Source organism: Manacus vitellinus, unplaced genomic scaffold (assembly GCF_001715985.3).
Source record: "Manacus vitellinus isolate BGI_N305 unplaced genomic scaffold, ASM171598v3 scaffold_1_pilon, whole genome shotgun sequence".
Lineage (NCBI taxonomy): Eukaryota > Metazoa > Chordata > Aves > Passeriformes > Pipridae > Manacus > Manacus vitellinus.
In genome coordinates, this window is record NW_021939396.1 from 47,270,625 (window position 1) to 47,285,187 (window position 14,563).

A 14,563-nucleotide genomic window follows, 5' to 3' on the forward strand; every position below is an offset into this window, starting at 1 on the left:
GGTTGGGAGCACTTCAGTTGGAAATGGCTGAGTTGCTGGGGAACGTAGTAGTACAAGCTATGTATCAATGCCAGTGAAATGGGAGAATGGAAAAGACCAGCGCAATCACTGGTTTCATCAATCACAGGGCTTTCAGTGTGGGCAGGGGAATACATGAGTTGTTGTAGGCTGAGTTGGTTAAATATCCCTCAGAATACCCCGTTCAGTTCTGCTCAACCATGCACCAGAAGGATAAATTGAAAATAGATATGCAGGCAAGAATACCAAACTGATAAGGAGAATAAAGGGTCTGTCATTTGTGAGGATCCTGTAAGAAGATCCAGGCTACCCAGATGAATGCTGAGAGAGGGTAAGATAGCTGCCTGACTACACCAAAGAAGCAAGCCTCAAAGAAGAGAAAAAGTATTTTAATTTAAATTAGTATTTTCTTTGGTCCCAAGGAGAATGTTTATAATTGGGAGAGAAACACCTTTGGGTTGGAGAATAAAATAATATTTTCAGTAATGAGAAAATAGTGCTCTGGAGAAGCATACCAAGAGAAGTAGTGGGAGCAAAAAAGCCACAGCCAAAAATCCCAACCAAACCCAAATTGCTCTCATGATGGAGTTCCATGCATTCCTGGCAGGGGTGTGACACATTGCTCTGATCACAACAGGCAGAATGTCTCTTAAATTTTGATATTTCATCCCAAGTTTCTGGAGTACTTTAGTCCAAATAATGAGAGAATAACCACCCTCAAAGCTCCAAACCAAAGGAAAATACTTTTTTTTTCTCCCCTCCTCCCCCCTTCGCCACCCCCTTTAATAGCATTGTATGAAGAGAAATACAAATTACCCTTTTCAAGGGTTTGACAACAACTACATTTTCAGGATGCCAGTCAACAACAATACATTTTCAGGATGCCAGTCTAATGGTCATGAGAGTTATGCACCATAGAGACTTCACCACAAAACCACAGAGTACTGTAAAGAACACCATGGAGAGGAATAATTTTTAAAAGGTTTTGTTCTTCTCAAGGAAAGTCCTGTCACAGCAGCTAATTGATCTGTGAGATCTGTCAAATGAGCACAAATCCAAAGAGACTCCTCTTGCCTTTTATCCTCAGCGTAAGATCTGCAAATTGCAGACAGGAAATAGTCTAACTGAAAATTGGTATATAATTTATAAATAAACACAAGTGTTAAATGTCCTGTCTGCTTAAAAGCACTCAATTCTTAAAAACTTGCAAGGGGAGATAACATGGGCAGATGCCCATTTACATTCACGGTTTTGTGCTCACTTTCATTTTAGTGCTATACAAATATATCAATCCAAAACACATTTAATAGCTCTCAGCTAAGCCCAATATAAAATTTACTTTTTTATTAATCTATATTGAAATATATGCAGACACCTAGAGCAAGGTGTCTAGCTACACACCAATAGACAGGACATGTAGTAGGTGTAATTTCTAGTCTTTCAGTAAGCCTAAAAATTTCACTGCTAAATAATGCATAACACAGTCTCCTTATGATGCATATTAAGAATGCCTACTAAATACTTACTGGCATTAATCTCTTCTTCGTCATACACATCGACTTCCAGCAACCGGATCAGCATGCGGAAGAGAATCCTTAGGAACTGCAAGTATGAACCAGTCTTTCCAACCTGAGCCAGAGATGGAAAAAAAGCCTAAATGCCAACTCAAACTACTACAATGGGAGGGTAAATTTCAGGATAAATGTCTTTGGGCTTACTCCAAAGCTCTGTTTTCAGCTCTGCCTGAAAGTATTGCAAGACATAATATTCCCCATTATGCTGAACAGTTTTACTCAATTGCACAAACTGGTCCACAGCCTGTGTCACTTCTGTACGCAGGGAAATTGGCAGTGATAACTGCTTCCCTCCTGACCTGCTCATGGCAATGTTACACCAGGTGCCATCCACGTGTATTTCATTTAGGCTAAAACAAGACATACAGCATCACCCTTCCTCTCCTTACCACTTTCAGCATGGACTTAGCCTTAAAATTTGACTTTGACTTTTGACCTTGAAACACATTACTGTGGGTAACTTTACAGTACGACCTACAGTCCTCATCGCTGGCCCTCTCAGACTAATAAAAAGGCAAGAGGAAGGAGATGTGCTCTTACCTGTGGTGGTCCTGTCAAAAGCAGTCGCCTGGGGTGAAAGCTCCTGGCGCCAGACGCCTCACCCTGATTGCTGAAGTCCGCATGGTGCTGCCGGGCTGTTGTCCACTGCCTGTAGTACAGAGACTGCTCTTCACTGTTCATGTCCTTGTGAAGCAGAGGCCTTAGAGAGCTCAGCCAAGACACATCAGCATGAGGCAGGAGGGAAGAGGAGGAAGGCAAGTTCCCACTTTTCTGCGAGCTTAGGAGACAGTAGGCAGCTTTGGACAGGATGACAATGCGTGGCAGGGCAACGCGGAGGGCCTTGCTGTCTTTGGCGGAATGGGCAGGCCACTGAAACATTTGGGAGACTGAAGACAGTGATGACAGTTTCGAAGTGGTGCTGCTCGCCATCTGGTTACCCAGGGAGTCACATTCTTGTTTCAGGGTCTCTCCAGCCGTAAAACCGGAGTAAGTTCCCTCATCTACTGAGCTGTGTGCCACAGCCTGAAAGTTAAGTGATGGTGCCTGCTTCTGAGACTTGTCTGCCGCACTTGAGGAGCTCACGCCATTGTCAGCCAGGGAACCTGGGAAACAAAGAGCACACAATGAACAGATGGTGACTGACATAAGAAAACCACGATTCATTTGATCTATGAGACAATGCTAACCCACAAATACTTCTGTTCAATGAGTGCTGTTGGGGCTTAGGTCAGTGTTTCACCATGTAAAAAGAAATCATTTACATCCATCTATCCCTCTTGTTGGAGAGGCAAAGGCCCTACTGCTACAGGGTTCAGAGTCTAAGGCTTCAATCCTAAGCTTTGTATGAGAGCTATCATTTGGCATCTAGGATTTGGAATTTCATGGCACAACCTTCTGAAAGTCAAGTTTAACAAACCACTGTATACATGGACCCATTTCACCTTTCTTTCTATGAAGAACAGAGCATTTATTTCATGTGAACTGGGTTCTGCTCCCTCCTCCATACCAATCACGTTTAGTTAGTGTATGGGAAGATCTGATGCATGGCAAAGATCCAGTTCAGCTGTCTTAATACCTCAAACTCATAGGGAAACAAAGGGAAGGACCCAGAAGTGTTTGTGGAATGCAAAGAAAAGAAAGTTTGATGAGAGGTGAGGTTTCACTGATGCCTGAAGAGGTAGGGCAAGACCCAACCATTCTGTTGGTCTTGGCAAGGAGGCAAATATCCATTCTCACCCATAGCTACTTCCAGTTACAGACCATTTTTCTATTGCTAGAATTTTATACTAGCCTTTTTTATTCTGATTTTTAAGATCTTTTCAGGATCCACTGGACAAAGCTAGCACCAAACATGAAATGTAAGTTTAAAAATAAAAATCACAAGGCACCCTTAGCTATGGCATACCATCCCTCCCACTGAAACACCATCTTCTTTTAGCAGTAGACAGGAAAATTGCTCACCGTGGGAAAAATCTGCAACTAACATTTCATTGTCTAGCCTGCAGCAGGACACAGCTAAGCATTTGAGCAAACATCTTAATGTTTGCATTCAACTTCCAGTGATGTAGGAATAAAAACTTGTTTTTCAGACCAACAGCAGAATAACTGACCTGAGGTTCCAGTGACAGCGCTGCTATTACTCTGGGGTCGGTCCAAGTCTATCAGCAGCTCATCAGAGTCATTCTCGCTACCATTAGCCTTCTCCTGCTCCTTCTCACTGAGGTCAAGAGCAATAATAGGCCCTCGAATTGCCTCCTTTGAGACGTAGCAGCATGCCAAGCCTACTTCCTGCTCTAAGGCAGTACGAGTTAAGTAGCTTGAGTCAATTAGCCGAAGGTCACAGTATTTCAACGACCTAGAAAACCCAACACAAGAAAAAATGAAATTTTGTTTTCTCTGGCTTTGAAGAATACTCCCCATCTGTAATTGCTTACTAAATATTCATGAACTATTTTATTAGCCCATAAATATAAAAATATTTTTAAATATTCATCACATAAGTTATGTTCCTTGGTACTTTGCAGAGACACTGACCCACACAGTATAGTAGCATTAATTTTCACAAACTACACTTTCCAAAACTTTAAAGTTACCAAATAAAGTATTCAAAAATACACTTTTTTTGTGAAAAAGTAGCCAGATGGTATCAAACCACTTATTCACCCCCCAACTCATCTAAACATGCTAGAAAACAATCATATTGAAAGAGTAATAACAGCACCTGGGGAAAGTTTCTCCCAGAGGGTCTTTGCCAGTTAGAATAACAATGCAAGGTAGACCTTCCAGATCCTGATAGGTGCGAGGAATCCAGTCATCCTGCTCATTGCCCCTCCAAGCCTGTGAACAGAGAAAATTGCAGTAACTTCTAAATGACTTCTTCTAAATATTCACCTGGTTATTTTCTTCATCAGTTCCAGTTTTTTCTTTGTATACAGGGTTTGCTTACTCAACAGCCAACTGAAAGGAGACCTTGGGTACAGGCATGCATTTGTTTTATGGTAGCCAACTGTTAGCTAAGCATTAAATACAAAGCAAAAGGATGTATAGCATATGTTATTCACTGCTGGAAACATACATCTAGTGTATTACTGTGATCTGTCAGAGAAAAATGCAGTTGATGCCCTCAATTTCAAACTGGCACAGATAAAAGGTCTTTGAATTAATGTAAAGCTAAAGAAAGACTTTCAAGTGGAGAGTGAAAACGGTTCAAAGAACCTTGCCTAATTATTCTATATAATGAAAGACTGCATGAAAGAAAAACATTTTACCTTTCACTGGGGTTAATCCCACCAGAAAGGACTCCTCACCTACAGTCTACCAAGGCCTGAGACCACAAAACTGCAGCATTTTCCCTTAGCACTGGAAAGGTTGGTAGCATTGGTCCCATGTCATTATACCCTTCATTGCCCTTGGTTCAGCAGAGCTTACTGAAAAAATTTATTTCTCCAGTGACTTAGCAATATCTTCTGACTCGGTAAAGCAGCCTTGGTAGAAGAGAGATAATTTCTGGCTCAATGGGGTTAGTCTGGCTGTGTGTCACCCTGCCTCTCCAATGATGGAAATTTCTGTGAAAGTGCATGATTAGAAATTGAAATACGGGAAGATACAAAGCTGACACCCCACCTAAAAAGACACTACAGGCTTATATTTGGGCAACTAAATTCCTTTCCTCACTCTCTTCATATGCATGGTACAGATTTGAGGGCTTTTTTTCTAGAAACCTGCAAAGAAAGAAACAAGTCCAGAATCCTACAGCTTTGTTTAGTCCAAAAATGCATCTTATGTTTTGGAGAGAGGAATAAGAAGAATTATTTAGAAGGTTTTTCATTTTCTGTCTGATAAAATTCCTCTATTCCAGACCAATATCTACATGAATATTCACCTGCAACAGCTCCACAGTCAATCCCCATCTGCTCTAAAGGCCTCACAGGTTGTTCCAGCATTATGTAAGGGCTGCAACCCATTACAGCAAAGGATTTCAAAGAAGTCCTCACAGGACTCAATCCAGAATGATTTAAGGTTGGAATTAATGCCTATCCAAAAAAATCCATCAGCACAGAGCTGCTATCTCATCTGTCATTTTCTCATTTTATGACTACTTCCCTCTTTTCCCTCTCCCACTGCAGATAAGGTTTGGTAAGCAGTGTTCGTAACTTCTTTAAAGGACATTTTATCTGCCTTTGGCTGTATCCAAGCTCTCTAGGAAAGGCTTACAAAATTCTTTCCTCTTCTGCGTGGTTTTGAATACACTGTATAACTTACAGTAGAAACAGAATCTTTCTGTGACAGAGCAAGGTTCAGGACAGATAACCAGTACTACTTTCAGCCTGATACTTAAGGTAGGCAACCCATTTCTTTGTTTAATGTATACTAATATTATTATTACATATTTAATGTATACTAATATTAATATATAACAATTCATACGTTGTTTAATGTAGTGAGGTTCATTCAGGAAGTGGTTTTGGCTAGTTAAACCATGCTCCTGTAAATCCATGCAAAAGTTTAGCCTGGTGCATATATGCTGGGCAGAAGAGGCTTTCAGCATGCAGGAGCTTGAGAAAAGAAGTCTATGGCAAACAGCATACTTTACCAGTTATCAGAAGGGCAGAAGATGGATGGACAGAGCAGATAACAGACACACTGGGCAGACAGATAAGTTGGTGGAAATAGTTAGTTTACCTACAGACATCTGAGCTCTGCTTTCAGAGATGAACCCTATCTGATGCATGCTGTTATTCAACTTTAAGAAGTGAGATAACATCTGGTGTTTGACTCCATGGACCAGTAACAATTCAGGTTTGTTCCAAGTTTCTGTATCACTTATGCTCAAAAGTACAGAAATACATTCAACAGAGACAGATACAGGACACACATCCTTTTCCTATAGAATAATTAACCTATAAACATGTGGGAATAAACACAAAGCAATTACAACAGTCAGATGACCACAGTGAGCATACAAGCAAATATTCAGGTTCTGCCTACCTTCAGCCGTGTCACGAAGTGTTTCGCAACAGTAAGCTCTGAGGCAGGATTCCCAAGGAGGATCTCAAAACGATACTGCAGTCCCAACTTGTCTCTTACTTCTTGTAACCTCTCCTTGGCCAGCATGGCCAGCTGCACTGATGGCACCCTAATGACAAGCATGTGGCCACAGCCATTCTTATCCTTTCCTGGAGAAGTGATAAGGTCATCCATTATGCTGAGCGTTTCGGGCGTGCTGTGATCTCTCAGTGATGCCATTGTGGTGAGAGCCATCAGAGCTTGGGAATACTGCTGAATGAGAAGGTAGCAGCGAATCACCATGCTGTGCAGCCGGGGGTACCTTTGAGGAGATACAGCTCTACATTAGCACATGCGAAATCACAGTAATGTCTAAAAATCAGCCAAAGCCCAGGACCGCATGGCTTTGAAGAAAGTTTCGTGTTGTGTTAACCAGTAGGTACAGGAATTCGCTTTGGATACCATAAGCCAGTCATTAAATCAGTATATTTTTAAAACACTTTTTACTCTTCCTGCCATAAAAGTATCCACTGCACTTCTGCAACTAAAACAAATGGAGCCTTTCTTATTATACAAAAATGTCTGCAATGTTTTCAGCTTGTAAGCTTGAGTGGCTCACCCACTCAGACAGAATAGCCCAGTTTCTTAAAAACAGAGGCTAAATTGATAAACTGTGACACAAAAACATATCCTGCCATCAATTTCTACTCTCATCCTAATCTCATATTGTTATTTGTACATACACAAATCCTCCTTCACCCTTTCTCCCATCCACATTTTAAGAACAGAAACAGTCATTGTGACCAATTCTGTTGGATTTGACCAGAAATACTAGAAGCCTAAAGAACTGACCTTATTATTATTATTACTCATCATATTAATTACTTTCATATTTTTAGATAATAATAAATTTTAATGGTGTGCTTAATTATTTATTTATGTTGCAAATTTAACACATTTGATATTGTATTTTACTTAATAAATAAATATATTTATAATTATTATGTTGATCTAATTAAAATAGGAAAACCAGTATTGTAGATATTGTAGACAGAACAATCCCATTACAGTTACAATATCAAGATATGAGAACTACAGATCAAAGGGATCTGTCCTGCTGATATGCAGAGCTGATTAACTCCACACTGCTGGAAATGACAGTGTTTCCTTCGTTCCTGTAATGTGCGCACTGAAATTATATCTTGGAGATATGCCAGGAAAGTAGCTTGTTCAGGCATTTGCAGGGTACTAACAAGCTCTGAGCTGCAGGGATCAAAATCATAGCCAATCAGTGAAATAACAAAAATGACATTTTTGAAATTATGTGCCTCACCTGGGTCACCACTGCCAAGTGTGTTAGCAGTCCCAACAAGAGAGACACCAGAAATGGTGAGTTATGAGACCTCTAGTACCTTCTCAGCATAGGCAGGGCTTAGCCAAAAGAGGAGAGTAGCACAGTTGAGCCCATATTGCTGCTGAACAGGCCCAATCTCTTGTCTAAACAAATGAAGGATATCCCCTCCTTCTTCAACAGCACTAAATTTGTCACTAAAATAAAAATTGCACATAATTCATGGATTCCAGGATCAGTGTTAAAGGTCATCATGTCTTCATCCCCTGTGATGGGGTTCATAAAGATATCTAAGATCCCAAATAAGCAGAATCTCAAGTTCCCACGTTACTATTTACCTTTCTAAAAGTGTGTTGACCATTTTTTCAAAGGTTTCATCACATCTCAAAAGGGGACTTGTGACTCCCCACTGGAGGGATTTGCTGTATTCATTCAAACCAAAGTATAGCTTGTCTTCACTTGCTGCATCATCCTGTTCCATACACAAATAGCAAAAAATATAAGAAAAACTGGTACAAATTTAATTTCTTGTCTAATTTTAAAAAAATAGGTGGAAAGCAAACCCAAACAAAAGTAGCCTTTCCTTTTATCCATTCTGCCTTAGTGATGCTATGTATTTGTTTCAAAGAATATAATAAAATGTAATTTTTTTTTTACTTAGCTTATTGTTTGTCTATGGCTAGCAAAGATAGATGTTGCTCCTTGCAAATTTTTCAACATATCTCCTACCCGTGACTGCAGGGGCTTTCTAGAACCCTGCTAATTATTTTCTGACTCCCTATCTCAGGCTTTATATCTACTGACAACTGTCATCTCATTTCTATTTAAAGCAGAACCTGAAAAGAGAAGGATTATTAATTTCCAAAGTTGTTCCTGATTTTCATATTCTATACACCTCTAATGGCAACCAGAAACTAATAATTTTTTTTCCTGGAATGTAAATCTGCAGACAGCTATCAGAAAGGCAGAATATTTGTGTCTCAAATTTCATGAGGTCTTTGTTGGAAGCACAGCATGTTCTCTGGTGCATTTACATCAGCAGTAACTTCTAGGAATGAATAATCACATACAGTCTCCCCTTTTTTCAGAAGACTGAAAGGTGTTGATTTTTTACTTTTGGGAAACAAAAAATTGTCTAGACCATTTTACAGAAGGCCACCTCATGGCGTATATTAACCAAATCAACCAAAACCCAAATTTAAAATATTCATTCACTCTCTGGTTTTACTTTAACTATTTTTTTACAGCTATCACTTTAATACACTTTGCAGAAACCAGTGGTCCACTCAACACAGTAAAGTCAAATTTGATATAAATATCCCAAACAAGAAATAGGAAAAAAAGCTGTTTTTAAGCAGATTTAGCCAAAATATCCTCAAAATCAGCTAGCTGAAATTATAAAAGAAATTAATGGTGCAGAATATCCAACAGGTTTTCTCCTCTGCATAATGACAGCACCCACTACACCAAAACTTGTTAACCTAGCACACAACTTTTATTAGTATCAGAAAGATAATGAGCAGACTTGACAGGCTGTGTGACACAGAGCTTACAGTCAAAAGTCAGACTGCCTGAAAAGGGAAAGCCAGCTCCAGAGCTTTATGGCAAGTCCACATAGCTTTGTCTGACCAAAGCACAGAAAGTAGGGTCTCATCTTATGTGACTGGACAAAGATGTGTATCTCCTGGTCCTACATGTCAGTGCTGCCTCTACCACCAGTGTCCCAGGGCTGTGCATCTGGAATCTGAGAGAATAAACTCCAGCAGAGGAGGAGCTCTCTCCTGAAACACACATCTTCTAGTTTCTGGTAGGTGTGAAGTCCACATTAAAATTCACAATTAAAATTAACGAGCACTTACCACAGTGTCAGATTGTATCCAATGTACCTCATTGCTAGAACTGATCCTGGACTGCTGAGTTTGCAAGGCATAAGGAAAAGAGCTGACCTGAAGAACAAGGAGGTTGAATGCTTCAAGCACCTCCCTGCAATTAATAACTCTATCAGCCAGACCATGATTAGGCTCACCATGTGACAGGGAACTTGAAATGGCACTGCAGAAATAAGAATGCAAAGAATTGCCTTACTGACATCCTGAGATTCAATCCTCTCTTCCTGCAGAAAAATCTCCGATCAACCATGCCACTGAGAATCACAGCTCAAAAAATCTCTTTGGAAGGGTAAAAGATGTCAAAAACCATTTGAGTGTTCTCTGTGGGTAGACTCAGGCAACAGAAGGAAAAAAACCCAACAAACACCTAAACAAAGGATCAAAATCTGCCAACAATGAGAAGGTAGATTAGTGTGCCAGTTTAAAAAAGCATCAGATGGAGGAAACCAAAAGTAAGCCAAAGGTGATGAACTCCCTTTCACTGAAAAACACTGTTCCATGAGCTGTGGAGGTATAGTACTGATTTTACAAAATCCAGTGGCTTTCCCAGCCTGAAACAACAAATTTCTCTAAGACTGGGAAACCTAAAAGTCTGATGTCCTGATTTCCAGCTCCTGGACCTACCTTCACTTCCAGGATATATTCAGGACTTCCAAATTCAGAGTACAGCAAAGACAGCAACAAAAATGTGATGGGGAAAATCAGCTTGCTTTTGTCTATTTTCAGCTGTCCTTCAAGGACGTTATTTTGTTTATTATGGAACTATGGAATGGTTTGGGTTGGAAGGGACCTTAAAGATCACCTAGTTCCAAGTCCTCTGTCATGGGCAGGAATATCTTCCACTATCTCTGATATTGAAATGAATCCCATAACCTTACACGCTGTGTTTGAATCACATTAAGATTATTCTCCTAAGTTTACACATGGAAAAAGAGCAGAATAATTAGCTTTATTTATTTCTTTCTTCTTCCAGGGTAAGGTTGTGATTCTGTGTGAAGAAATGTCTCTGCAATGTGTGTATGTGTTGTGTTTAGACCTGAAGCTGGTCAAATTCAGTACAGCTGTTTTTTAAAATCCTTTTCTTACAGTACCTATGGCATATGGCATCTTTCATACAATGAAAAGAGTTAAATCTCTCTAAGTCTCCTTATATTGCAAGCAACACTATCATCAAGTATAAAAACATGAATTAAAGCATGATCAGCTTGTGAACACGGGAGACATTTGGGTTTGAAAACAGAAAAAGGAGAGGAATAGGAACAAAAGACAAGAACAACAAAGCAAGTTGAAAAATTCAACCCTTTTTCCTGACTTCAGTACCATAGCACATACTCCTACAAACAGTCTTGTTAGGGATCCAATAATCTGAAACTAGTCTCACCTGTCTTCATCTGAATCAGAATTAGTTAGCAAATATCATGGGCAAACAAAAAAGATTATTTCCAATTTTAAGGTACAAAATGCCTTAAAAATGCCTAGAGAAAGCATTGGGTGTCTAAGATGGTAGGTCTTTTGAAAAACCTAACTGAAGATACTGGGAGAGGAAGGTTTTCCTTTGGTAGATTGAAGCAGCTACCTTGTTAAATCCACGTGGGCATTGTCATGAACCAGCACGAAGAGTGTATAGGGATTTTGCTTCACTCGTCTCATGAAAACTTCAAATTTTGTTTGAATCTCATTGTCTAGACGAACCACATATTTCTCGGCTTTCTGATATGCTGTTCCATTGTCTTCTAGACCCAAGTCCACAAGGACACCTGTCAAAAATAAGAATACAACAAAAATCTTTTCCTTTGAGTGCATCCAAAAATGAAGGGTCAATGGCAGGTTGCCACTTGGCCTGCCAATATCAGGATTTAGCCAAATCATTGATAAGCCCTAGTAATGAGATGATTATCCAAATTCATTTTCACTCACAGTGGAGGCCAAAATGCACTTCTTGGCTTCTGGATTTCCTCCAAAAAGTGCCTGAAGACCTTTAAAAACCACCTTACCAAAAAAGGGGGGGAAAAAATCAGGCCTCCACAAAGATTTCCAGAGCAGCACTCAGTTGGCTCTGCTCCATGACCCTAGGCTAAACCTGCCCACATTTAGCTCATATATTAATACTGTTTGAGTCAGAAGAAGTTATCCTGACCTTTCCTTTGCAAAAATCATAAATTTATATAAAACTGGCTCTCGCTAGTATCATATAATATTTTTCACGCTCTCATGCATTTCATGCTGCAACATTTGTGTCAATATAACTACTCTTTAGCAGTCTTTGTAATGCTATATTGCCATCATATTCAAAAAGTAGGCATGATATAATCTATACAACCTTGAATGGCATTTAAATTAAAGTAGCAACAGACTACTCTGAAATTTGAGTTACTGATGTATTTTCCAGTGTCTTAATGATTTTAAAAAATAGTTTCAAAAAAAGTAAAATAAAACTCATTCATTTAAAAAAAATAAAATAAAGTAGATGTGAAAACCTGCAAATAGATACCAAAAAACCTCTGGTTTAGTGTGTAACAGCAAATTAAGTACAATGTCTGAAGAAACAAGGAATGGAACAAAGGTCCAAATATTTACACAGATAGTTCCTAGTTTTGTTAGACAGTAATTTTCTCCACAGAGAAAATCTTATGCTTATCTCAACATGTCAGTCACTAACAGAGTGGATGACAGAGGTCCTTCTCAGGAGGAACATAACCTGTTCTTTCTCTGGAAACATTTGGCACCAGTCATGGCCTGACATAGAAGCCCAGATGGGAAAAATCACCATCTGAACCAGGATGCCAGTTATTGTGTGCCAATTTGCATGTATCACTCAGGCATTTATTGAACTCATAAAAGAGCTTCCTGCACATACATCTGTGCAAACACATACGAGAGCGTATGCACAAATGTGTACCTAGAACAAATGGCACTAACAGCTCTAGGAGATAAAAGACCTGAACAGTGGTATTTGCTAATGCTTCTCCAGGTCATACATTCCTTAGATTTCCATGAATACGGCACTTTCTTTTGACACTTACATGGTACACCTTGGACCCCTCTCTTACGAAAGGAAGATGTTTAGAATTCATCAATTATACCAACTAATGAAGCTAATACTGGACATGCAAAATACATTTATACAAACCCATTTATACCAGCTGTGATTTAATAACATCACATATTTTAGTTTATCAGTCTCTTTCCCCTCCCTTTTTACCTGATTGTCGAATACGTTGAAGGGTCTGCTGCACCAGGACTTCGGAACGGGGAACTATAACGATGAAGTCCACTTTGCTGAAGTGGCCCAGATCCAGGCTCTGATTGCCACTGTCTGCTATAGCACAAACCTGGGACAAGAGCTTTCTGGCAACTGTAAGCTGTGGCTGGTAAATTTGGAAGGTATCAACATCCAAATCTGGAGTGTGTTTGTTTGAAAAAGAAAACAAAACACAACAAGAAACATGTTTACTTTCCCATCTCCCCAATAAACATGACCCTCCAAACAGCCCACCCTCTACTATCAGAAAAAAATAACCACTCACCAGAATAAATCTCAACACTGGAGAGGTGGGTCCAGATCACAAATGTCAACTTTCTTTCTTTGATTAAAATGTGGTAATATATGAGATGACCTAAAGTACAGCACTGCTTGTTTTTTAAAATGCCCTAAGTGTTTCGAGGATTTTTAACAATGCAACCCAAGAAAGCCTTAATACCAACGTAGTGAAAAGCATTCCATTAAATGAACCAACGCATACATAATATGCATCCATATATATATATATAAAGATGTACATGTGTACACAAATAAAAACAGAGAGAGAGAGCGCTCTAATATTCTCCTGAAACTTGCAGTTCTCTTTCAGGAGCTTCCCTCCATCAATCCTGCTGGGAGAACCAGCCATGGTGCTGAGGCTGCTGTGCTCTGGGCACAATGGGCTGGGAGCCAGCACAGCTATTAATCTGAGGAAACCAAGCCTATGCTGATAATCCTGCCAAAAAGACTCTACCAAGACAGCAGGTCTGTTGCAAGTTCATTTGTACATCACCTCTTCTCTAAAGTACGGAGCCCCACTCTAAGCCATGACTAAGATAGCCATATGTCTGTGTACTGACTGGTAGTGATACATGCTGTGAGGGGAAAATGAACAATACAACTAGGCAATATATCTCAATTATTGGGGGAGGGGAGCATTTATTTCTTTGGATGTTCCTTGACTTTTAACAAAATTTTAGTCTCAGATTTATTTATACTTAAATAAATGTCAGTATAACACTACATGCAGAGAACTGAGGGACGCACCAGAGCACTCTTGTTTCCTCATAATTAAAAGCATTTTCCATTACAGTATTTCCATTAGGTAAATTCTATGCCCAACAGTCCACGTTTCATTAACCACTGAATATTTTCGAACTGCAGATTACTAAATTAAATCCTATAATGGCATTACAGGTTTTTTTAAGTAATTTTTTCTACTATGTTAGTTTTACATAGACACATGTGTTTGTGTGTGTATATGCACATACTTATCTCCTACTCAAACCTGCCTCAGTGTCCATTTCAGTACATTTGCTATGGGAGAAAGATTCATCTCGCTGCCTAGGAGACTTACTTCTCCTCCTTTTTTTTTTGTTCAGACAGACTCTCAGTGGCTTCAAACATTGTACAGCCATATTTTAAAGACAAAACTAACTCAGAATAATTGTTTGAGAAAATATAAAGATTTTAATAAAAGCAA

At 39.4% G+C, this 14,563-nt stretch overlaps 1 protein-coding gene across 6 annotated transcripts in view; it reads right to left on the reverse strand.

Annotated features, from left to right (window-relative positions):
• Nucleotides 1-14,563, reverse strand: part of GREB1L (GREB1 like retinoic acid receptor coactivator) — a 137,209-nt gene that overhangs the window by 15,462 nt on the left and 107,184 nt on the right. For all 6 annotated transcript variants that reach the window (XM_018081077.2, XM_018081061.2, XM_018081072.2 and 3 more), the window contains 9 exons: nt 13,042-13,239; nt 11,416-11,596; nt 9,810-10,002; nt 8,289-8,422; nt 6,582-6,921; nt 4,315-4,430; nt 3,704-3,948; nt 2,133-2,695; nt 1,545-1,647 (listed from right to left, as the gene is read on the reverse strand). In XM_018081077.2, the coding sequence (XP_017936566.2) occupies nt 1,545-1,647; nt 2,133-2,695; nt 3,704-3,948; nt 4,315-4,430; nt 6,582-6,921; nt 8,289-8,422; nt 9,810-10,002; nt 11,416-11,596; nt 13,042-13,239 (2,073 nt within the window). The remainder of the gene's footprint in view (nt 1-1,544; nt 1,648-2,132; nt 2,696-3,703; nt 3,949-4,314; nt 4,431-6,581; nt 6,922-8,288; nt 8,423-9,809; nt 10,003-11,415; nt 11,597-13,041; nt 13,240-14,563) is intronic.